The sequence below is a fragment of the Schistocerca nitens genome, chromosome 9 (assembly GCF_023898315.1).
Source record: "Schistocerca nitens isolate TAMUIC-IGC-003100 chromosome 9, iqSchNite1.1, whole genome shotgun sequence".
Lineage (NCBI taxonomy): Eukaryota > Metazoa > Arthropoda > Insecta > Orthoptera > Acrididae > Schistocerca > Schistocerca nitens.
In genome coordinates, this window is record NC_064622.1 from 125,292,272 (window position 1) to 125,319,059 (window position 26,788).

General features: G+C 41.4%; 1 protein-coding gene across 1 annotated transcript in view; it reads left to right on the top strand.

The window, feature by feature from the left end:
- Positions 1-26,788, top strand: part of LOC126202883 (UDP-glycosyltransferase UGT5-like) — a 112,089-nt gene that overhangs the window by 41,112 nt on the left and 44,189 nt on the right. Inside the window, exons 2-3 of the mRNA XM_049936941.1 lie at positions 585-840; positions 7,608-8,188. Coding sequence (XP_049792898.1) covers positions 585-840; positions 7,608-8,188 — 837 coding nt within the window. The remainder of the gene's footprint in view (positions 1-584; positions 841-7,607; positions 8,189-26,788) is intronic.

Here is a 26,788-nt window from a genome sequence, read left to right on the forward strand (position 1 = left end):
AAATTTTAGCTATAGCCTCTTTGATAACCTTTGATTCCGTTGAGTTGATAGCTGCATTCAAAATATCTGGTAGCCACTGATTTAGTTCCACTATTAAATATAGATCGTACCTTTCCTAAGAATCTTAAACAAACTAAGTCAACACTAGAAGAAAGTACGAGATAAAATAAAATTTAGTCTTACTAGCCTTTTCGGTCAGCAAGTAGAGGTAATTAGCAGCAATTCATTCAGTAAAGCGGTCTCCACAAGACATGTATCGGCAACGGTCTGTATATCCCTACGTAAAAATTAAGGCGCCTAGAATCAAGGGCATGTAGATCTTAATGATCTATCTCACCTACTCACTGCCACCTTTCCGCAACCAAGAGCACGCCGTTTCGTACCTCACGATGACATCGGTAGGATACATTCTCTTACCATGTAACAACGCTTCTAATGTGTTTATATCAAATGTTCCTGTTAATCTAAAAAGCACAGATCAACGAGAACGCGTCAGATGTGCTTTTGCATACTAGTAGCATAAGAGCTGATATCCTCCATCACATCTCGGGGTCTGAGTGAAGTTGTTGTGGTTACTTCCGCAGATGGGACCAAGCCAGTTGCCGGCGGTGGTAGCCGTGCTGTTGCTCCTGCTGAGCTTGCCGGAGGCTCCACGTGCGGCGCACGTGCTGGTGGTCTTTCCTGTGGGCGCACACAGCCACTGGAACCTGGGGCGAGCCATAGCCAAGGGTCTGCACGCCAAAGGGCACCGCATCACCGCCGTCACGCCCTTCTCCGGACAGGGGCCGCCCAACAACTGGACCGACGTCCCCATACCCAACACCATACACTTCTTTGGCCGTGAGTATACTGTCGTCACCTAACCAGGTAACAAATACCAGCCCAAATGCAATCAACTGTGTAAAGCAAATCCATTATTGCCGAACATTTAATTCTAATGGTCATTCGATGAACAGCAATGAAACGAAAATTGCGACCAGCAGAATTTTTGGAACTCCATCATTAAGGAATCAATGGAAATTCGACCGTCTGAGGACATAGCAGTTGGGATGCTGGTTTCCAGTTAGACACTGCTTGGAATTCTATCATTGAAAGACTTAGTGCTCAGTATAGTCGACGTCGTTCTGCGATTTTTATCGAATGAAGGTTCCTGACTGATGCGCCTAGAACCGCTCGGCCTCAACGGCCGGCTAGGGCGTATCATGTTGCAGATGTGTCTGGCCAACCCAGTCGACTGCCTCTGAGAAAAAAAAAAAAAGCTCAGATGTCGAAGGAAGGAAAGGATTTACGACCTCCAATAGGACTATGAATAGTAAAACGTTGCGGTGAGTAAATAAACCTTTAGGTTGAGGTCCACTTTAACTGAAGAACAGAAGGGCATGAGAAACTATAGGCAACATGAAGTATGTTTGCAGAAACAGACGCTTGTGCAAAATTAACGAACGAGAGTAACTTCTGCATGATGTGTCACTGGATGAAACTTGGTCCGTACATGCAGAGAACAGCTGCAGCATAGTTCAGAGGGTGACTGAATGTAATACGCAATGAAAAAATGGCTCTGAGCACTATGGGACTCAACTGCTGAGGTCATTAGTCCCCTAGAACTTAGAACTAGTTAAACCTAACTAACCTAAGGACATCACAAACATCCATGCCCGAGGCAGGATTCGAACCTGCGACCGTAGCGGTCTTGCGGTTCCAGACTAATACGCAATGAGACGGACAGAAATTACGTTTCTTTTCAAAGACTATGATTGCTCTGAAGTCACCGCAAGTTATCGTTGTCCACTGTACATTACAAAAGGCACGATATTGTTCTTACCAAGATATGTGATTACCACGGATGGCAGTGTATGCTGTGCAACGTGCTTCCATGCTGGTCAGAACATTGACAAGGCGTTCTTGTTGTAGGGCGTTTCAGTCTTCCACCAGCGAAGATGACAACTGCTGAATGATGGTTGGTGCATGGGGACGTGCAGAAACACACATCCCCGGCGTATTCCACATGAGCTCGATGGGAGTTATGTCAGGGAAACGGGCAGGCCAGGCCATTCGTCGAATAACTCCTCGTTCCAATAGCTCCTACAACTGCGCAGTTCGATGTGATCACCCCCTGTCATTCACAAAAATGAGATCATGGCCGAAATCGTCTTTGAAAATACGCACACAGGAAAGGGCTACAGTGTCACAAAAACTTTCGACTGTGAGCGTACCGTGTTCAGATCTGGAGGTCAGTAAGTCTATGTAAAATTATGTCTCCACACATCATTATTCTCGTACCACCAAAACGACAATGATGGACAATGTCCTAGGCTGCGTTATATGTTCCCACCTCTCGCCATATGGGGTAGGTTATACACTAGCACTCCCGGAAGGAATGGGTTCTAGTTCCGTAAGTTATGCAGGAGAATTTCTGTGAAGCTTGGAAGGTAGGAGATAAAGTCTGGCGGAAGTAAAGCTTTGAAAGCAGGTTGTGGGTCATGCTTGGATAGCGCCGTGGATAGTGCACTTTTCCGTGAAAGTTTCCCAGTTTCGAGTTCTAATCCGCCTCATTGTACACTACTGGCCATTAAAATTGCTATACCAAGACGAAATGCAGATGATAAATGGGTATTCATTGGACAAATATATTATACTAGAACTAACATGTGATTACATTTTCACGCAATTTGGGTGCATAGATCCTGAGAAATCAGTACTCAGAACAACCACCTCTGGCCCTAATAACGGCCTTGATACGCCTGGGCATTGAGTCAAACATAGCTTGGATGGCGTGTACAGGTACAGCTGCCCATGCAGCTTCAACACGATACCACAGTTCATCAACAGTAGTGACTGGCATATTGTGACAAGCTAGTTGCTCGGCCACCATTGACCAGACGTTTTCAATTGGGGAGAGATCTGGAGAATGTGCTGGCCAGGCAGCAGTTGAACATTTTCTGTATCCAGAAAGGCCCGTACAGGACCTGCAACATTATCCGGCTGAAATGTAGGGTTTCGCAAGGATCGAATGAAGGGTAGAGCCACGGGTCGTAACACACCTGAAATGTAACGTCACTGTTCATAGTGCCGTCAGTGCGAACAAGAGTTGACAGAGACGTGTAAACAATGGCACCCCATACCATCACACCGGGTGATACGCCAGTATGGCGATGACGAATACACGCTTCCAGTGTGCGTTCACCGCGATGTCGCCAAACACGGATGCGATCATCATGATGCTGTAAACAGAACCTGGATTCATCCGAAAAAATGACGTTTTGCCATTGGTGCACCCAGGTTCGTCCTTGAGTACGCAATCGCAGGCGCTTCTGTCTGTGATGCAGCGTCAAGGGTAACCACAACCACGGTCTCCGAGCTGATAGTTCATGCTGCTGCAAACGTCGCCGAACTGTTCGTGCAGATGGTTATTGTCTTGCAAACGTCCCCATCTGTTGACTCAGTGATCGAGACGTGGCTGCACGCTCCGTTACGGCCATGCGGATAAGATGCCTGTCATCTCGACTGCTAGTGATACGGGGCCGTTGTGATCCAGCACGGCGTTCCGTATTACCCTCCTGAACCCATCGATTCCATATTCTGCTAACAGTCATTGGATCTCGACCAACGCGAGCAGAAATGTCGCGATACGATAAACCGCAATCGTGATAGGCTACAATCTGACCTTTATCAAATTCGGAAACATGATGGTAAGCATTTCTCCTCCTTACACGAGGCATCACAACAACGTTTCACCAGGTAACGCCGGTCAACTGCTGTTTGTGTATGAGAAATCGGTTGGAAACTTTCCTCATGTCAGCACGTTGTAGGTGTCGCCACCGGCGCCAACCTTGTGTGAATGCTCTGAAAAGTTAATCATTTGCATATCACAGCATCTTCTTCCTGTCGGTTAAATTTCGCGACTGTAGCATGTCATCTTCGAGGTGTAGCAATTTTAATGGCCAGTAGTGTATTAATGTGTCAGGAGGTTTCTACTGCTTTTATCAGGAAGAGGCGATGTTTCATCCAATTATCAACAGAAACAGAGTGCCTTATTTAGTACTTCTTTTGTACTTCTTTTATTCGTCATAACATCTGAGCCAGCCAAAACCTTTAATAGGTAAATATTGCGGGCTTTCAAATAAGTACCCACCCTCCGACTCAGAGTTGCAATATTAAACGTTTTGGCTGGTTTCGTTGTCTAGGGGCTGGGATACGTAGTTGCCATATTACAAACCAAATACTGCTGAGTCTAGAGTATACAATATGAATATGCACATTAATCGAATGGTCGAAGTTCCTATCACTCGGCAATTTTGAATTTGAATGTAACATTGACGTTTACAAATGAAAGATTGTAATTAAATAAAATCTGCAGGTACTACCTTAACGACTTTAAATGATAATTACGATAGTAGAAGTACTTATGAGAATGCGGTATATTTCTGCAAACAGTTACTGGTGTCTATGGTCCAGCAATTAAATAAAATATAAGCTGAATAACAGGGAAACAATAGATTCCTATTGCACGTAATTAGTTATGAATGACAACATAGCTCGCGAGACATTCACTTCTAAACGCATACTACGTCTTCACTGTAGAAGCCACGGAAATCTCACAGGTACACAAGTCAGTACTTCGAGGTATTTCTGTCTCTCGCGATCACGCGCAAACTGCTCCACTCCAAGTCTTCCCCGCGACTGTGCGTCCGTCGCGCCGTCACGTCCAGCACTTCCCGTGTCCAGTGCCGTACCCTCCCTGAACTGCCGCACCTCTCTCGAAACGATGCTCTTCTCCCGCTTCCGTCCAGTCTCCCCGTTCACGAGCGCTGTGATTGGCTAGAGCGCTCGCGCCATGTCTTCAAGCGAACGCGTCCGCAGCTCGTGGTCTCGGGGTCCCGGGTTCGATTCCCGGCGGGGTCAGGGATTTTCACCTGCCTCGAGATGACTGGGTGTTTTTGTTGTCCTTTTCATTTCATCATCATTCCTGCAAAGTGGCAAGATAGGATAGAGAAAAGGTTGGGAATTTGTACGGGCGCTGATAACCACGCAGTTGAGCGCCCCACAATCCAAACATCATCATCATCACCTTCAAGCTAACGCACCCACAAACATATTTAAGCACATACGAAATACTGGATCTACATTTAAATACTTGAAATTAGATAAATATTCCTGCGGCTGGACCATAAACACGCTCTAACACACTTTATTAAATACCTAAACAAATTAAACATATATCAAAGGAATAGAACAAAAGGTAGGTCAGTACCCAAATGTCTCTGTGCTTTCTAAAACACAGTAAATATTTAACCAGTTTCTTCATGAATAGTATATATCGGATATAAACAAAGACATAGATGAATAAATATATTTATAAGCATGCTGCAGTCCGCAGCTCGTGGTCGTGCGGTAGCGTTCTCGCTTCCCACGCCCGGGTTCCCGGGTTCGATTCCCGGCGGGGTCAGGGATTTTCTCTGCCTCGTGATGACTGGGTGTTGTGTGCTGTCCTTAGGTTAGTTAGGTTTAAGTAGTTCTAAGTTCTAGGGGACTGATGACCATAGATGTTAAGTCCCATAGCGCTCAGAGCCATTTGAACCATTTTTGAGCATGCTGCTACCGTTTTTTGTGTAAGTGAGAAGTACTCATGGCCTGACGCGATCGATAGTAATCGGCCACTTTGACCTCCAATAACTCATGTACTATTCAAGTTACATGCCTGTAATTCATACCAATTTAGGTTTACACTAATAGCTTTCTAAAGACACGGTGATCGACAAAATCGGTTGAAGCGTTTAAATTTTGGAAATTCGTTGCTGGGTGTTACTTGTATAATTTGCGTCGGATACTAAACTTTAAAATAATAAAGATATTAAAAATCTGATTACACCATCAGAATCATCGTGCAAATAATAGTAAAGTACATGTTTCTTCTTGAGGTCCCATGATTCATCTGGCTACTACTAATGTCTGTTCGAACTGTGACATGTCTGCCATTAAGGTTTCACGAAGTCCGCCATCTTTGGCACTCCCGGCACAGACATCTCCTTCATCGACACAAAGCACCGTCCTCGTCACAGCGGAATTCCCAGCCACGCGGCTGGACCATGCGCTGCAGCTACCCCTCTCGTCCGGCTAACGTTTGGCACCACCTGGTCCAGCTACTGTGCGGCATCACGCGGTTGCTAACGAGCCGCGGCTTAGACGAGCGTCCTATGCGGCCGCCTCAACTCCGAACATAGTATGTTTCCAGGGCGCCACAGCTCGCCCGTTACCTCACAATATGAAACAGCACCAGTTGCGTAGACTAGTTGTTTTTTGGCCGGCTACAGTCATTATCAGGTGATGTGGAGCTACATCGTTCTCACAAATAAAAATGAACGGTGCGCCACAAGGGTGATATACAAAAAATACAGATATATATTGCAAAATAAGGTGAGCAGCAGACTATCATATTTTGGTTCACACCATCCTTCTATCTAAATTTGACTTCTCTGTGGTATCCCTAAAACGCTTAACAGAAATTCCTGAGTGGTTCTTTGAAAACTATGATCCCAGTAAGACATTCTGCTCAACAGGAGTTTGGTGTTTTTTCGGGAAGACACTAACCGCAATAAATGACAGAAAATTGGTGCTTCGACAGTACCTAAGATCGTGTTGACTTAAAAGCAGACGGAAACTATTTCCTACTACATCAAAAAGTCTTACATATAGAGCTGTACACAGTTCAGATTTTCCTTAGTTTCATTGTCAATGTCTTACGGGATCACTTTTCAAGGTAAAATTACTAGTACAACAGCTCGTAATACGAATTATTTGTGCCGTTAGAACTTGGAATGCTGACTGCTGCTTCCCTATATGTTTATTCCTTAATGAAATTTATCATAAATAACATATTTTTCTAATCGACAGCTCAGTTCATGAAATCAATGCTAGAAATAAAAACAGTGTCCGTGAATATTTAAAACCACTTACTTTCGTACAGAAAGGTATTCATATTTCACGAAGAAACATTTTCAACAACTTGCCATCAACCATAAAATGTTTAAATATTAATATTGTTCACTATGAGAGGAACCTAAAGGTGTTATTGGTAGGCAGCTCCTTCTACTACAATGACGAATTTATTAGTACAACCGACTGATGTATATATAAATAATAATATCAAGTAACGTGTGATGTTAAATCTGATTTCTGTACATCTTCAGAGCAGTAATGCGATCAACATAAATAAGTGTTGTAAATCGATTTTCTGTTTAATCATGCGTGGCTGCAATAGCGTAATATTTATCTTACGCAAATCAATGTGTTGTACATTTTCATGTTTCTTAGTACGTAAGTTTAAGATGTTTTGGCTTAATCTATATCGACGACGACTGTTTCATTTAGCAACTGTGTAAGGATATTAACGTATCTTTCTTTTAACATGTGTCATGTATTTTTGTTTTATGACATATTCTCCATCCTTGAGTATCTCCTCACAACTAATCTACGCAAAAAAGCTTAACTGATTCAAAAAAATTAAATTTTCTTGTATTTATTTTTCAAGTTGATAGCTGTAAAATATATGATCGTCTACAGATAGAAGCAACAGGGATGAGGGTTTATTTTTTCTTCTTTATTTTCAGATACATCAGGGTTATTTGATTTCGGCAAGATAAACAATTTTCGTAAGTTCCTCATCCTGGCCAACTACGGAATAGACTCATGTGAGGCCTACTTTCAAGATGAAAACTTTAAGCGGCTACTCAACTCTGGTGAAAAGTTTGACGTAATGATCATAGAAGAATTCGTCTGCGATTGCCTCCTGGTGTTGGCGTACAAATTCAGTATTCCTGTCATACGATTCGCCACGTTCTCGCCGAGTTCCTGGCAAGGCGACATTGTCGGCAATCCAAGCTCGTACTCTTATGTGCCTGATACGTTTCTTACTTACACCGATCGCATGAGTTTCTTCCAGAGGCTGCATAACACCGTGTATGGACTGTTCTGCAAGTTGATCCGCGAGATGTACATGATTCCCATGCAGGAAGCACTGATAGAGAAGTACTTGTTCGACCTGAAGAAGACGAGTCTGTCCGAACTGGACAGGAAGACTTCCATGTTGCTCGCCAACAGCCACTTTAGTCTGTTCTACCCGAGACCGCTTGTACCGGCCATGGTCGAAGTTGGGGGTATGCACGTCAATCCACCGAAAAAGCTGTCACAGGTGAGTCCTGTTTTTCTTCTTCTTCTTCTTCTTTTCTTCACTTCAAAGAGTAGCTTTGTACCCTGGAAGAATGAATTAAAAAACGCATCCAGTCACAAATTTTTGTGTGTTATTAAGTACTCTATGCATTTCGAACCCTGTGGAACCGTCCTCAGCTGTAAGTTGTCTGAATACATGAGTTATTTTTGTTCGGAAAATATGTGCGAAACAGTTGAAAAAATGAATAGTATAAACTTACCACTTAATCCAAGAAAAGCGCTTTTAACTTTTTAACATCATCATATATTGGTTTCTTCCTCTTGTTCATGCATATCGCTTCACTCAAGAGACACATTTGTATACACATTTTTGTAAACATTTCACAGTTGTTGTTACATATGGTGTATTTAATAAAGCATGAAAATTTGTGACTGAAGGCGTTTATAAATTCATACTTCTAGTACGAATTCAGTCACGCGTACAGCTGCAAAATATGGATAAAAATTAAATAGCTTTATAGCCTGTTCACTCTTCACAAAATCCACCTTTTCCTTGGTCTTCCTGAACCTGTTTCTCCATTAAGTCTTTATCTGTTACATATCTGAGTATTCTGTCTGCCCCCATTCTTTCAATATTTTTCTTCCATTTTACTACACCGCTTTATGTTCTTGCATGCACGCAAAATATATTTAGTTCTTTTCTTATTTCAGAATTCTTTACTTGATCTCTCAGAGTACATCCTTTTACTTTGTTTAAAAATTTCATTTCAGCTTACTGCTTCCTTCTATTTATTCTTTCTTAGTTACTGCCCAGGTATCACTTCTGTATGTGGGCAAAGGTGTTACCATTGCATTGTATAATTTTGTCCTTGTGACTTTCCTGGTTTAATTCACTAATGTTCTAGGTATAGGGTCACATATAATTTGAAACATGTTTAACTTGTTGAAGATCTCATTATCATATTCATAACTTACATCACACTGTAATGGCTGGAGATGTGATACTTGTTCAACTGATTTTCCATTTGGCTTTATTTTAGAATGTGCTGGGTATTTTCCTTTAAAAGCCATAACTTTGGTTTCATTTTCTGATATTTTAAAGTTACAGAAACTGTGTATTTCGTCCAAGTCATGTAGGGAAAACTGTAAATCATTCTCTGTCTTTAGTAAAATTATTTGGCCATCAGCAAAGAGTACAGTATTTAAATCTATGTTTTGGGTTAATCTGTTATTTCCATTGACTCACATTTTTGTCAACCTCCCAGCACCAATAGGAGAGGAAGTACAGGCAGAAACGTGTTTCTTCTTCAGCCCCTGGTGTATAAGCTGACCTACACAACAGGAATGTTGTGTGCAGACAGTATTGGCCTGCCAAATCAAACTGCTTTCCAGGGCAGCCTACATGCCAGGGGCGAGAAACATCTTTCTGAGTTGCAACATATAGCCTCGTGCAGGTTGGGATGGATAGAGGAGAGGATAGACAGAGCATTGGGAAGGAGGAATTGAACAGAGAGGGGGAGGAGGGAGAGATGTATGAGCCAAGTGGAGGGTGTAGAGCGGTAGTGGGCAGGTGTAAAAGGAAGAGGGTAAATGGAAAGAGAGATGGGGAGGAGGATATGGTCAGAGAGAGGGGGAGGAAGATATGGGCAGAGAGGGGGGAAATGGTCAAAGAGAAGGGGAGAAGGAGATGAAGGAGGAGATAAACGGAGGTGGGAGGATGAGCTGGACAGACAGAAGAGGAAGAGGTGAACAAAAAGTGAGAGAGGAGGAGGCTTGATCAATATATGTTTCCAACACGTAGATGGGTGAAGCTGCAGGGGAAAGGCTAGTAATAAATAAATTGGGTGTGAGGCTGCAACCTTGTTATAGTTTTCTGTGAAAAACTATTGGCCCTGTTCTTTCCTGCCTGTGTTAATTAAAATTTCGTTATTTACATACAAACTGTTTATCACTTGTATTAAATGTTTGTGATAGCGTCTTTCAATTATATTCCACAATATATAATTAATCTATCAAAGGCTTTTTCACAATCTACAGATATAATGTTAGTTTCCATGTTGTGTTCTCTTTTATTCTCATTATCTGATGAACTAAAACCATTTGTTCCTGCAACAAGATGACGTCAGCTATCCTTTTCAGTCTTACCATCAAAGAAGGTGCTTTCTTTATCATAATTTTAATAGTGAGCGCTATTAACTCTATGACTGCTGCGAGAGAATGGCAGCAGCTGGGCTTCTGGAAGCTCATGACATGACATGACATAGCCACTTACTAGTACAAAACTTCAGCATAACAGTTTACATGCATTATGACACAAGCACACAGCTCCACAGACTTAAGTTTATGAAACCTGTCAGAGTCCAATCATCCTCCAGTAGAACCAGTACTAGTTACATTGGGGCTATGCCCAATGGACTTGTTAATTCTTCATCAAGGTGCATAATGTTGTTTACAAAAGGTAATTCGACAATAAAATTATTAACAGCCGATCAGTTGCAATGGATAAGGAAATTCTTTACCTAGGTTTCGACAAATATAAATTTGTCTTCTTCAGAAAGTAGCAATTTTACATTAGTAAGGACTAATGTACCATCGCCTTTTTTACAATTGTCGGCATAGATCCATGTGTCAAAAATAAAATATAGCCCTAGAATTAGGGTTTGTTCGACAATAATATACTATTAGTTAACCAGTGCACAGTACTCATTAAGTTAATGGTAGATGCACAGAGAAATATCATAAATATGTCTCAGAATATCCACTAGTAAAAATGTACTAAAGCCAACAAAATTACAATTTTTCCATCCAACATACAGAACAGTACACTTCCGTGCCGGCCATTGTCCCTGGCCACCACATTTGTACAGGATATGGAGAAGCTGTTCTCGACATTGTGAATTTTCCATTCATCGAGAAATGCCACTTTACATAATATTCGAGTGCCCCACATATGTGCAGCTGTTCTGTGAGGAAACACATAAAATGGTCAGTAGAATTGTAAGTGAAACAGAAAAATATAAATAGCCCATACAGAATAGTATAGTAGAAACAATATCTAAGAGAGCACATGAAGATTTTACGAGGCAGTTAAATTAAATACTTGAATTCCACTTTATAATTATCTAAATCCATTCTCTGGAAGCCACCTTATGGGGGCCTTGTGTACCAGTGCCATTTCTCCATCGTTCCCATTCAAGTCGTGAGTGATCTGCAGGAAGAGTGATTATTGGTAAGCCTCTGAGTATGGAAGAAACTGTCTAATTTTACCTTCATAGTCTTTCATGAGATTGGAAGGGGTTTCTTTCAACTAAATGAAGATTAGGGACCCTAATGCTTTTACTTGTTCACTTTGCCTACTGGATCGGGTCGTTGGCTCTGGCTGAAGGCCTGTTATGAGACCCAAACTGTTAATCAAATCTGCCCCTTCACTAATTTTGATTAATATTTAATAACTAAATAGTGTTCAGGGAACTGATCACTACTAAACAAACAAGGATGGCATTGAACACATTTATTGAACACCAATCTTCCTAACATCAAACTGAACAATGACATACATTTATAAGTGATAAAATTAAGCTAGTAATGGCAATGGCCCTAAAATTCCAAAATTAACTCTTAAGGTCGGATAACGCATATGTACTTGTTATTTTCCACTCTCTCCCCTTGTCAGACGGCGTAAAATACGTCAGACAAACCTACTGCAATTAACAAATTCACAATAAGAGCGTGGCTGGAAAACTGAGCTCTGGTAATCACAGGCGTGCGTAATATCTGATTAAATACCGAAACTGAGCATCACGTTACCAAATGCAGCATCGTGGACAGGTCAGCAAGCTGCCGATGGCGTCTGCGTCGTCGAGGAGCCTCAATTGCAACAAAATGAATTTATTTTCGCGAACAGGCTTCCTGTTCGTAAACTCCTATCCAAAAGCTAATTTTGCTTTCTTTCCAATCGCCTCGCACTCGTTAAGACGGGACTCACCAGCCCAAAGGCGGAATCCAGTAACGTCTTTAATAAAGTGTGACTCAAGAAAATTGCTCTGCTCCTGTCTGCTTCCTGTGAGACAGTATTCCCAACCGTAATTAGCGGAATCAGCCTGTCTCTAACAGTATAACATGACAGTACCCCTAACTGAATACTAGTTTCAGTTGCAGCTGGCAGACTTATTCAAAGTTCTGCACACCACACCGAAAAGAATTTACTCTCCTACAGCACAGCCGGAAGCACGATGTCCGCTCGCTACAGGAGGTAAGACACTTCTCCCCGATAACAGCTCCAAAAGCTTCCCTCTGCAAAAATCAGCACCCCCACGCTATTTTCCGAGCTGGCCAATCCCGTGGTTGTAGACCAGCACAGTTCGCTCCCACTATTATTTCCTGGCTTCTTCCAGCCAATTAAAACATTCTGCGCCTTACTGCGCCTAGAGTGTTCCGGAACAAACTGAAACTCCATTCAAAATTGGGCCCACCAATCGTGTCTCTCTGTTCGCCATCGCGCGGGAAAAGGTCATTGCACTAGCTTAACCGCGTTTCTTAGAAAGCCCCAGAAAACGTTAAGATTCGTGGGAAGGCTCCCTTAGGCGCCAGCTCATCTCGACTTAGTGGCGTCGGCGCAACGTCCAGCGCCAACGAGGCGCCGTCCCTTGAAGCCCTGCCTGTGTTGTCCGCGCAATGGGTGCCTACCTGCTCCGGCGGCGCGTCTCCTGCCTTTGAGCAGTGCCGCTCGTCCGCTCCAACCAAACTTCGTGAAAATGTCACCTGAACACCGACTTCATGCAACATGCGAATTTCTTAAACTTAATACGCGTCTTATGCTGTCTGATACTCCCTATATTAATTTCAATAGGCTGATTGCCTGATAAATAACATAATAACCCATATCTAACTCGTCTTTGCAACAATTATTATATTACAGTAAGGTGCAAAATACTGCTACCTTACAAGATGTGCATAAGAGAAAACAATACAGGATATCCCAGGAGAACTGGTCAATACTCACGGACATGACAGGAACGATCCTCCAAAAAAAAAAAAAAAAAAAAAAAAAAGTATAGTAAAAACGAGATACAATATGCATATTTTAAGAGCTATGAGCACTTCTTGACCTTCCATGTAGCGAGAAAAATCTCTTGTGCTGGAAACTCTTTGATTTACACATTTTGAGAGGTGGTAGTACAGACCAAAACAAGAAAAAGAAGTCCTGTGAACATGGGCTCTAAAGTACATACCTAGAGAGTTATGAGTTCTTGTTCATCTTTGGTACTATGAAACACATCTCTCCTACCAAGCAAGTGCTCATAGATTTTAAGGCATGCATTTTAGAGCCCATGTTTACTAGACCATCTTGCTTCAAGTGATCGTTCCTGTCATATCCCTGAATATTGACCATTCATACTGTGACACCCTATAAGTATTGTAAGAGATTTCTGGCACAATTTGTTTGTGCATGTTGCACACATTCAAGGGGACGCATACATTGAGAGGCAAATTGTTTCCTGTCCCCTCACCTTGACCTATTGTTATGCTGTTTGAGTTATGACCCCCCTGGTGATAATCCGTCCTTCTGAGAAACCCCACCCTCCTCTCCATGCCCCTGAATGTATGCTTGGCCCTGAATGTATGCATAATGCACAAACAAAATGTGCCAGAACTATTTTTATTATAATACTTCTGCATATTGGCTGACTCTTCTAGAATAATGCACTACCAAAATTGTAACAGTAAAGCACATCATGGTGCACAATGTCTCTCTTGTAAAGTCTGTCACTATAGCTGGGTGAGCATCTCCTTGATGCATTCGCTCTTACTGACTGAACCTGTGACGAAACGGGCTACTCTTCTTATGATCTTCTCTATTTCGTCTACCAATGCTTTCTGGTATGGGTCCCAGACTGACGCGAAATGTTCGAGTATTGGTCGAACAAGTGTTTTGTAAGCGCCGGCCGCGGTGGTCTCGCGGTTCTAGGCGCGCAGTCCGGAACCGTGCGACTGCTACGGTCGCAGGTTCGAATCCTGCCTCGGGCATGGATGTGTGTGATGTCCTTAGGTTAGTTAGGTTTAAGTAGTTCTAAGTTCTAGGGGACTGATGACCACAGCAGTTGAGTCCCATAGTGCTCAGAGCCATTTGAACCATTTTTTTTGTTTTGTAAGCTGCCTCCTTTGTGTTACACTTCTTGAGGATTCTTCCAGTGAATGTCTGGCATCTGCCTTTCCTGCGATTTGTTTTATGTGATAATTCCACTTTCAACTGCTCCCTTGTCCTATTTACAGATATTTTATAGATGTCACTACTTCCCTTGACTGTAATCACACAATAAAGTGTCTGTCCCCTTATTTATGCACAATACGTTACTTTTGTTTACGGTCAACCGCCAACAGTCGCAAGATCCGTCAATCTGTTTCGTGTCTTCCTGGATTTCACTACACCGTTCTAGTGTTGCAACTCCTTAAACAAAATAGCTTCAACCACAAACAGCTTCATGGATCCACTGACATTATCCACAAGGTCATTTACAAATATACAACAAATGGCAAGTACAGAAAGTTTTATGCTCACTAAGGCAGAACCAATCTAATGGCAGCTGAATGCGTTCCTCAAGAAAGTGATATATGGCCTTTGTTGCTTTTGATCTACACAAACGACATACGATCTGAGCAGTTCTCATACATTTTTGCAGATAATGCTATCATTTACCATCTTGTAAAGGCATCACCTGATTGGAATCAATTGCAAAATTATTTAGATAAAATATCTGTACGGTTCGAAAAGCGGCAATTGTCTCTAAGTAATGGAAATGGAAATGGGCGTTTGGCGTCATTGGCCAGGAGGTCCCTTGCAGGGCATGTCCGGCCGCCTTGGTGCAGGTCTTATTACATTCGACGCCACATTGGGCGACCTGCGCGCTGGATGGGGATGAAATGATGATGAAGACAGCACAATACCCAGTCCCTGAGTAGAGAAAATCCCCGACCCAGCCAGGAATAGAACCCGGGCCTGTAGGACGGCAATCCGTCACGCTGACCATTTTTTGTTCTCATTTTGTTCGATATTGTTCGTTGCATTTGTTCGGTGCAGATGTCCCATGACACCCGTTCAAGTTCAGTGTTGAGCCGTTGACTTTTTTTTATTATTTTTTTTTTATTTTTTGCAAAGGGCAGATAACCCTCTGACCGAACACGTTGAGCTACCGTGCTGGCGACCACCCCTCAGCTATCGGGACGGACTCTCTAAGTAATGAAAAGCGTGAGGTTATCCACGTGAGAACTAAGGGGGAATGTATAAAATTTCGGTTACACGATAAATCACACAAACCAACTAAATATTTAGGGATTACAATTACGAATAACTTAAATTGGAATGATCACATAGATAACGTTGTGAGGGAAGTGAAACAAAAACTACGATTTATCAGCAGAACAGTTTTTTACAAAATGCAAAAACTTTTATTAAAGAGACTGCCTACACTACACTTGTCTGTCCTCTTCTGGAATATTGTTCTGCGTGTGGGATCCGTTTCAGATAGGATTGACGGAAGACGTAAGTTCAAAGAAGGGCAGCTCGTTTTGTGTTATTGTGAAATAGGGGAGAGAATGCCACGGATTGATACGCGAATTGGCTTACAAACATTCAAACAAAGGTGTTTTCGTTTTGGCAAGACCTTTTCATGAAATTTCAATCAGAAACGTTCTCCTCCTAGTGCGAAAATACTTCGTTGGTGGCCACATATATAGGGAGAAGTGATCATCATAATAAAATAACAGAAATCAAAGCTCGCACAAAATGACTGAAGAGCTCGTTTTTCCCAAGAAATATTCGAGAGTGGATCGGTAGAGAAACAGTTTGAAGATGGTTCCATGAACCCCCTGCCAGTCACTTAATAGTGATTGTGGAATAATCATGTAGACAGATGTAGATGAGATAAACGGGCTGCTAGTATGTTTGGTATCAGGCGTATTAATTGTGGCAACGATGAATTATGACAGTGGTGAATACTATGTTATTCACGCAGTTTGTTTTGTAGTAAATGTACACAGATGTTGTGTATCATATTAGGCAATGTTGTAGATTAGTATGCAGTGCCAGTATTTTGCACTAGAAGCGGTGATAGGGCCAGAAATCCTCCTACTGAGCGGCGAAGTTGGCATAGATATACGCTGAAAAGCCAAAGAAACTGGTATAGATACGCATATTCAAATACAGACATATGTAAACAGGCAGAATTAGGCGCTGCTGTCGGCAACACCTATGTAAGACAACAACAAGTGTCTGGCGCAGTTTTAGATTGGTTGCCGCTGCTACAATAAAGGCAGCTCATCAAGATTTAAGTGCGTTTGAACGTGAAGTTATAGTTGGCGCAAGAGCGATGGACACAGTTTCTCCAAGGCAACAATGAAGTGGGGATTTTCCTGTACTACCATTTCACGAGTGTACCGTGAATATCAGCAATCCGGTAAAACACGAAGTCTCCGACATCGCCGCGGCCGGAAAAAGATCCTGCAAGGACTGGACCAACGGCAATTGAAGAGTATCCTTCAACGTGATAGAAGTGCAACCCTTCCGCAAATTACTGCAGATTTCAGTTCTGGACCATCAACAAGTGTCAGCGTGCGAACCAGTCAACCAAAGATCATCGATATGTGCTTTCGGAGCCGAAAGCCAAACCGTGTACCCTTGATGACTGCACGACACAAAGCTTTACGCCTCGCCTGGGCCCGTAAACACCGACATTGGACTGTTGATGACTGGAAGGTTTTTACCTGGTCGAACGAGTCTCGTTTCAAATTTATCAAGCGGATGGACGTGTACTGGTATGGAGACTACCTCTTGAATCCATGGACCCTGTTTGTCAGTAGGGGATTGTTCAAGCTGGTGTAGGCACTGTAATAGTGCGGGTCGTGTGAAGTTGGAGTGGTATGGGACACCTGATACGTCTATGTACGACTCTGACAGGTGACACGTACGTAAGTATCCTGTCTGATCACCTGCGTCCATTCATGTCCATTGTGCATTCCGACGGGCTTGGGCAGTTCCAGCAGGAAAATGCGATACCCGACACGTCCACAATTGCTACAGAGTGGCTCCAGGAACACTCTTTTGAGTTTAAACAATTCCGCTGACCACAAAGCTCCCCAGACATGAACATTATTGAGCGTATCTAGGATGCCTTGGAATGCGCTGTTCAGAATAGACCTCCACGCCCTCGTACTCTTATTTATGGACAGCCCTGCAGGATTCATTGCGTCAGCTCCCTCCAGCACTATTTCAGACATTAGTCGAGTCCATGTCACATCGCGTTTCGGCATTTCTGCGTGGTCGCGGGGGCCCTACACAATATTAGGCAGGTGTATCAGTTTCTTTGGCTCTTCATTATAGGTAAATGGTTACAGGTTTGTGCAATAACTATCGCAAAATGTTTTTATGAAAGACGATAAGTGTTGGGGCCACTCCTGTTCCTTATTTATATAAATGATATTCCCTCTAGTATTGCAGGTAATTCTAAAATACTTCTGTTTTCTGATGACACTAGCTTGGTAGTAAAGGATATTGTGTGCAACATGGACTGTTTCAAATAGTGCAGCTCATGACATAAGTTCATGGCTTGTAGAAAATAAACTAACACTAAATCACAGTAAGACTCAGTTTTTACAGTTTCTAACACACAATTCAACAAAACATGACGTTTTAATGTCACAGAATGGGCTTGTCATTAGTGAAACTGAACAGTTCAAATTTTTTAGGTGCTAAGATAGATAGTTAACTGTCGTGGAAAGCCCACGTTCAGGATCTTGTTCAAATACTTAATGCTGCCATTTTCCTATTCGAACGGTATCTGAAGTGAGTGATCGCCCGACACGAAAATTAGTCAACTTTGCTTATTTTCATTCGCTTATGTCGTATGGTATTACATTTTGAGGTAACTGTTCCCATTCTAAAATGATATTTTTGGCTCAGAAACGGGTTCGGGCAATAAGTGGTGTAAGTTCATTAACCTCTTGTCGACCCCTGTTCACAAGTCTGGGTATTTTGACATTGGTCTCTCAATATATAGATTTCTTACTGTCATTTCTTGTTAACAATATTACCTTATTCCCAAGAATAAGCAGCTTTCACTCAGTTAATACTCGGCAGAAATTACACCTGCATTTGGATCGGACTTCCTTGACTCTTGTGCAGAAAGATGTGCAGTATACTGCTACATCCATTTTCAATAAGCTACCACTAGAATTCGCAAATCTTAGCAATTATCCCCGCGCTTTCAAATCGAAACTGAAGAGTTTCCTTGTGGGTCACTCCTTCTATTCTGTCGAGGAGTTCCTTGAAAAATTAAGCTGATTCTTGTTGTATTGTTGATTGCGGCGACTTAAACATACAGCTTGACTTTTTTCGGGTTCATAAACATTTTGTTTTCATCTTTTACTACTTTTACGTTGTAATTTCATGTACTGACACGTTCCATGACCTTGGAGATTTTCTCCTCAATTTGGTCCTACGGAACTTGACGTGTAAATAAAAAATAAATAAAAATAATCAGTTAAACTGAATAATGGTAAAATTTCGGCGTTGCCATAACTCATTTTTGTTAAATGTGAAAAGTATTATGTAATAAAGACAATACATGAAATGAAACATTAGAATAATATATGCTTTTTGCATCATAGAAATAGTAGGCTTATCGCAAATTTATCCTTATGTGGTAGTGGCATACTTAATGTGAGAATTTTGCTTTTTAATTTTGTAATACCACTCATTTTAGCCAAAGGTGGTGTACCTGGCCTTCTGCCTTGGGTTGTCTTTGACCTGCAGCACGGTTGGTGCGGCCCATGGCAGAGCTTGTTTTCTTCAGGACAGACTAAGGAAGTGACGTAGAATGACGTAGTTGACCGCTGGCCTCTAATGTTCGAAGTTCGTTTGGGTGGAAACACTCTCTCCCTGGGAGATGCCATATTGAATGTTGTGTTTGATTGTTTTCGTATTATAATTTGCGTGTTATGAAACTACGCCATTTCAAGGCAAAGGCACACTGAAGAGTTGCCAAAAACACGTCGCTCTGAGCAGGATTTGTTATAATCAAATGTCCTTAAATGCCACATGGGTCGTTAAAGTCTTCAGAAGATCTTAAGACGAATGTCAAAGCTACAGATTTTAATTAGTTAGCCGTAGCGCTGTAGACAGTGGCGTCGAATAATCTCACCCAAAACAAACAAAAAAACTAAAAAAGAGGATTTTAGACACCATTGTATTCTGTGAAGTAAATTACATAGCTCTGATATTCCTGACCCCGAAAATTCAAGCCAGAATGATAATGCAACTGGCCATCAGTAAGTGTGGAAAAGCACTATCTTCAGATTAAACTACGCACACTCGCAAAGACAAGATGGATGAGAGGTTTGGCATTAACGGACATCAATGGAAAGGCGAATGCTTCATTCATAGGATGAAACATCATTATTATTAACAAGGAGCCAGACATCATCGATTCGAAACTATTAGCATTCTACGACCTGCGAATGTGAACCGCCAATAAATATAGGCAAAAAAAATTTGCGGCTGAAACGCATCAGAAGTTTTATTTTGAAGTGAGTTAATTAGGCGAAAACGTTTTACGGAAGACCATTTTAACGTTTACAGCTTGATTGATACATGGAAGAAGACGGATGACCCAAACCAAACTGAGTTTTAGCACCAAAGCATAACGTGAGAGACTGTTTGGGGCAACATGTGCTTAGCAATTAATTCATCAGAAGTGGTTTCAGCATGATATGAAGCTGTGAACGATACCATTGCAACAAATAAGAAACTCTGTCGGACCGGATTAAATGACGCTGACGGACGCCTCAAATGCGATCTACTTGATACACTGCTGCTTTGCTTCACTTGCTGCGGACAGTTAATGAACCTGCAATGTGTCAGGAAGAGAATAGCGTTCCTCTGAAGAAGCTCAATTACAACACTGACTTACTTATCAGGCCACACTTAGATTTTTATCCTCAGGCGAAACCAATATTGTGATATGGATACTCGAAAACTATGCAAATTACGTTATAAACAGAAGCGGACAACATCACGAAACTTCAAGCTCACATAGAAAAAGCGCATTGAGACTGAAACTATTCCTTCAAAAAGAATTCCGCAAACGTGCTCACAATTATATTTGAAAAACGTGGAATCAGAAGAAATATGTTATAAAGTAGAACACATAAAGAAAGAAATTTTTCGTTTTTTAAGGCTCAGTAAAAGATGTTATAAGATTGGAAATGGGAAATCTGAATCCAATAAAAATGCTTTAGATAAATATTTACTTTAGTAGGGTGTAAATAAATTATTGACCTTACAAGTTACCAGTTAACTGATAACGCAAGATCAGTGCATCAAGTACTCATGAAACCCCAAAACATATGTTCTGGTATTTGACTGATGGGTGAGCTGTCTAGTCTACTGCAGTTATATACTCTCCATACATCAATTATAAAATATGGTATTAGCACACCTACTCCAGAAATAGCACATGTAGAACTCAAAAACGTGTGTAATTGCTTTGGCAGAAAAAGAATCATCACAGTTTGTTGCTATGTATACACTCCAGTCTGAACAAGAATCGAAAGTTGTCACAAACTCTAGTATTTTTTATGTATTTGCTATTGAATATGTGAAATTACTTGTACGAATGTCAGCACATCATTTATAACAATCTTTGTCACATTATCTCCGAAGTTCGTATCTAAGTGGTTCAGAGGATCATGCTTACAATTGGTTGTCCCATATTCCATGGAATGTTCACAGAATCTAACAAACACATGTGTAAGAGAGAGAGGGAGAGAGGGGGGGGGGAGCCTTTACATGTACATGACATACAATATCACAAGACATACTTCTGTTAAATTAATAAGAAAGCCCTAGATCTTTCAGAAAATCAAAAGTGAAAAAAATTTGGAAGTTGCAGACTGTGAACTCAGTCTCCCAGTCGCAAAATTCGAAGCCTATGTCCACTGCGCTACAGCCAGCTGTTAAAATTTGGAAATGTGAATTTCATCTTAATATCTCTTGAAGGGTTTAACCCCCACATGACACTGACGTTTGATTATAACAAATAGCACTCAAAACGCCATGTTTATGATAACTCGTCAATGAGCTGTTGCCTTGATATGGCATACTTTCCTAAAACACGAGTTGCAATACGGCATCTACCAGGGAGAGACTGTTTCCACCTGAAGAAATCCAGGACGTTTGACGCTTGTGGTCGCCTAAGTCATATTAACATCACTTCATTCGGCCGTTCAGGTGCAAACAAGGTCTTCTGCGGTCGATAGGCATTGGTGCAGAGAATAGTGTTGAGTCTGTCGAGTTTGGTGTCATAGTATGCGTGTGAATAGTGTAGTCGCGTTATAGATCCTAAGATGGATGTAAAACACTTAGATAACAGAGGAGGCGAAACGGTATCGTGAATATTTTACACAAAATGTATCTTTCATTCATTATTGCTGGTCTTGGGGTTACGTGTATGAGAGGTAGAATTGAGATGTCAAGTGCGCGAGTAAAAGCTAGGAACCATAATTACTATGTCTGATAATAAATTACAGAAAGGTCGTGAAAGCTGAACAATTATTATTCAATATTTTCTCAGTCAGCAATACATTGCCCACTCACATTAATGTGACCATTTGTCAAAAGTCGAAATAACTGCCTTTTGCACTGTGGACCTCTGAGAGACGTCGAGCAAGAGATTCAGTGAGGTTCCAGAAGTTACCGAGAGGGATATGGAGCCATGCCGACTCCAGTGCCATGGACAGTTGCGCTAGTTTTTTTAGTTGAGGACCAATGGTGCGAACAGCCCGATAGAGGAGGTCCCTCAGATTCTCGATTGAATGGTAAGCTCATCTTGCTGCTCTTCGAACCAGGCACATGAACTGCGAGCTGTGTGACATACTGCATTGTCCTGATGGTAGATGCCTTCGTGCCGATCAGAAACAAACTGTATATAGGTTGGATATGGTCCCCAAGGACTATTGTGTCTTCCAGAATGATGAGATCACCCAGGAAATGCCACCAAAACATTCCCCTGACCACAAAGCTCTCTCCTGGGTGCATTGTGAATTATTTCAAACCATACACGTGCACGGCCATCTCTATGAAGGAGGATAAAATGTGATTTATCTGAAAAAATCACTTGTCGCCGCTCTGTGGATGTCCAATAGCGGTACTGGCGTGCAACTTCCCCCCTTCGGCGCCGATGAGCAGCAGTCAGCGTGGGTGCATGAACGAGGCGCCTCCTGTGGGGGTCCACACACAGCAACTTTCGCTGAAACGGCGTTGAGGAGGCACAGCTGGCAGCCCCTTCGTTCATCTGGGAGGTCAGTTGCTCAACAGTCGCACGACTAATCGCCAGCCGCATTCCGCAGCCGTCGCGCACCCCTGTCATCTATGGCCCGTGGTGCACCACAGTTGTATTGATGTGGGTTTTGGATGGCGCCATTTTACCATGCACGATATACTTTAACCATGGCTGCACGCCAACAGTTTACAAATTTTTCCGTTTCAGAAATAGTTCCACCCTTGGCCCCCAAGCCAATGATCATGCCTTTTTGGACGTCAGATAAATCTCTCTGTTTTTGCATTATGACAACGACTTCATTGTTTTCCGCGTCCTTCCTACAAGCTTTATTCACCTTCCACTGCTAGTGGTACCACCTGCCATCTGTGAATGGCTATTGCTTGTTGACGTCGAACATAGGTGGTGCTCATATTAATGTGACTGGACCGTATACAAAGACGATTCATTTGACGTACATAGATGATGAACACAGATGTTTTGGTTCATGTGGAATTAAGACTGATGACATTGGTTAAATGGTTCAAATGGCTCTGAGCACTATGCGACTCAACTGCTGAGGTCATCAGTCGCCTAGAACTTAGAACTAATTAAACCTAACTAACCTAAGGACATCACACACAGCCATGCCCGAGGCAGGATTCGAACCTGCGACCGGAGCGGTCGCTCGGCTCCAGACTGTAGCGCCTAGAACCGCACGGCCACTCTGGCCGTCTGACATAGGTTAACTTAAAATAAGAGGCCAATGTGCATTAAATCATTTAAACAATCCTTCACAGCTCTGTGCCCAACCTCAATCATTTTTAGAAGAAAATACGACCAATGGATGTGATCTCTGCTACTAAACACTCCCAGTTCCACAAATTAATTAAATTGCGATAACAGTTGACTAGGAAGGAGCCTCAAGTCTCTCGAGTAGAGGCTCAAATCGCATCACTGCAGTGTCTTTGCCGTGCGAGTGTCAAAGCTAGTTGCTCGCGATACGTGACCTGTTCAGAACAGAAGATGTAGTGCACAGAATCCAAGTGCCTAGCTTCTCTCATTTATTTTTAATAGCTGTATTAGGAAAATTGTCTTGACACCAGTCGTGCTGTCATGAAGAGACTGAACTTTGCCGGCGAAGTGTTGAGGTTATTCAGAGTGTCTCAGAAATAAAATTGTTGATATTTTCTATATCCTATTTGAGTTTTCTTGCACAGAAAATGTCAGTTTTGACTCCGGATTTACGTGTAGAGTTCTGGTTTTGTGCAACTCTTACTCGAGGTGTGGGAAGCCGTCCTTCTGTTGGTCAAGATGGGGTGGCTGCTCTCCACCAAGGCTTTTCGAGTTTGAATAGCGAACGTAGAGTGTCCAACCAACAATACGCCAACTGAGAGGAACTCAACATTTTATCCTGCCACATTCTCGGAGACATATAGTCGCCCACGTCATGTGAGCGCGTTCTGGTGTCGACCCCTGGATCATATGGAGCAGTATTAATGGCATTTCAGTCAGGGTGAGAAGATCGAGGGCTCGATCTAGACAGTAGCGTTAGATTGGGTGCGATTTGTGCAGTGCTATTGTAACCTCCCCACAAAATAAAATAAATAATATGAATAATGTTTCTAATTTAGTGTAACCTCAAAACAAAATTCTTTCACAGTGTAACCTCCCCACAAAATTCATTTACATTTAATCTCAGCTCAAAATTCATTCACATTTACTGTAACCTCAAAACAGAAAAATTCCTAAACCTCTCAACAGTAAAAATTATAATTATGTCGTTCACATTCAGTGTAACGTCCCAATAAAAAAATAAATTCAGTAACCTGGTAATAAAACAATGTAAATAACCTCTCAATTAAATTGTCGCTCACTTATGACTTTTCAGTAATTCACTGTGAATTTAACCTGGTAAATTTTGAACGACAGCAGTGCTGCGTCATGGCCCTGAAAGATCATTCCGAATAAAAAAAAGGAAAAATTCTTACCTCAATGAAATCACCGGATATATCTGCTCTTACAATAATACTCAGGCTCTGGCATCACTGCACCGCGACTGGGCCAGCCAACACGATACACCATACCAGACCAGAGCAGACTCCAGACTAGCAACAACTTACTGCTACAGCTACATAGTTCCTACTGCAGTCAACACTGCTCTCTGGTCAGAGATTCTCTTATACCTTGCCTATTGTAGGCAGTGCATGAGCAATACATCGAAATTACATCTGCTCGGACCTCTTACATAACCCTCCACTGCGGGGGGGGGGGGGGGGGGCAAAAATTTGGCAGCGATGGTGAGTCAATTGGACTTGCCATGAGCAACAATTTTTCTAAAATCTACTTAATTAACTGAGTTTACAGACACAGAGTATATACATATATATAAGTGCAGAACATGAAATGAAATAGAGTGCACATGCACTGAGTACAGAACATATCAAGCAATGACAAAATGTGTATGCAATGAGTACAAAACATATTAACAAATGACATAAAGTTCACACGCACTGTATATATAAAAAATGACAAAATGTATAAGCAATGAGTATAAAACATATTAACAAATGACATAAAGTGCACACGCACTGTATATAATTTTTTTACCATTTTATAAGAACTAGGAAAGGAATGGGAAGGATTGCATCATGGTTGTAGCACAGTAGGTTGCACATATCTGCACTGAAAGTCCATATCTTTCTACAGAAGCACAACACCAAGTGAGACAATCTGAAGTTCTCTTCCCTGAAGTATTAATCAGTGTAGCCAAGACACTGAAATGTCGTATTAATATTCAATGTTATCATTTTGGTAGTACATTAGGTACACCAAACAGTGGGACCATAATAACATCTCCATCGTTCAAGGTGGTGGGAAGCATGATGTGTCAACACCACATTCTTGTAAGGTACGCCAACGTAGAATTAGTGCAAAAACCAAATTTAGTGCTCCATGATGATGAGGATACACAGGACAAACGGATATTGCAGTAATTTCTGGTAATTAGGTCAGAAGGTGAAGGACATTAAGTCTTATGCTAGTCATCATTGAGAATTACACTAGTCTATTAACGGATTTGAGTAATTGTTGGCACTCATTTCCTAGTTACTAAACACTTCTGTACTATGTATGGAGTATTACAGAACATTATTCATAAGTCATCTGATTACACTAAATATTGGCACTCATTGGCCAGTTACAAACCATATTTATGCATTGTTCAGAAGTCATCATTCAAAGCAAGAGTTAATTAATGGCATAGCATTAACATAATTCATCTAGTTATAGTAATCATTGGCACTCATTGGCCAGTTACAAACCATTTTTATGCACTGTTCAGAAGTTATCATTCAAAACAAGAGTTAATGAGTGTAGCATCAAGCTACTGGTATTCATATATAATAGCATGTAAGTGACATAAGACAAATTTAAAATATAAGAAAAAGTGGCATTCATTGGCCAGTTACAAAGTATTCATATACTTTTATAAAACATTATTCAGTATTATTCAGAAGTCATCATTCAAAATGAGAGTTAATTATTGGCATAGCATTTATAGAGTATAATAAAAATATTATTTACAGAAATTATTGGCATAGCATTTATGCATTATTACGAAACATCATTCAGTATTACTCAGAACTAATCATTCAAGTGACATAGGACATAGTTAAAATGTAACACACTATAACTATTACTCAAGGTCTGTGGTCCAATAATACATAGATATAATGGAGTCAATACATCTGACAAATCTGCATTATATTTAGTACTATAAACATCTCTTAAACTAGTAGCATTATTTGGGACTGGTAATACATTTTTTTGTGCTAGCAATGCATTGCGTTGAGATCGATAATTAATTGCTGGGGCATGAAAATATTTGCTTTTGACTTATTGCTGGAAATAACGATTAATAACGTCATGAGTCAGCTGTAGCAAGGTTATGAAACAAGTAGAGTATATGTGATCACATTCATGAATGACACACACAAATGGGTAAAAGAAATGCAAGTACTAGAACAGGTTTAATAACTAACTGCTTATAGCACATTAATTTCACGAATAGCTTCTCCTGGAAAAAAAACAAAATGGATTATTAAGCTGAAAGAAGAAATGCATATTATGCTGAAAAGTAGTGAACTTCGAATTAACAGGTAATGAAACGACTACTCAATATGTATGTACTCTAGCTGTCCTTTCCAAAACATTCAGTCATTATACCATGCGATGTAAGACATACTGTCAAAACGAACTGCAACAAATACTTAAATAACTACATAGCATCTCTTAACTAATAGTAAATATAT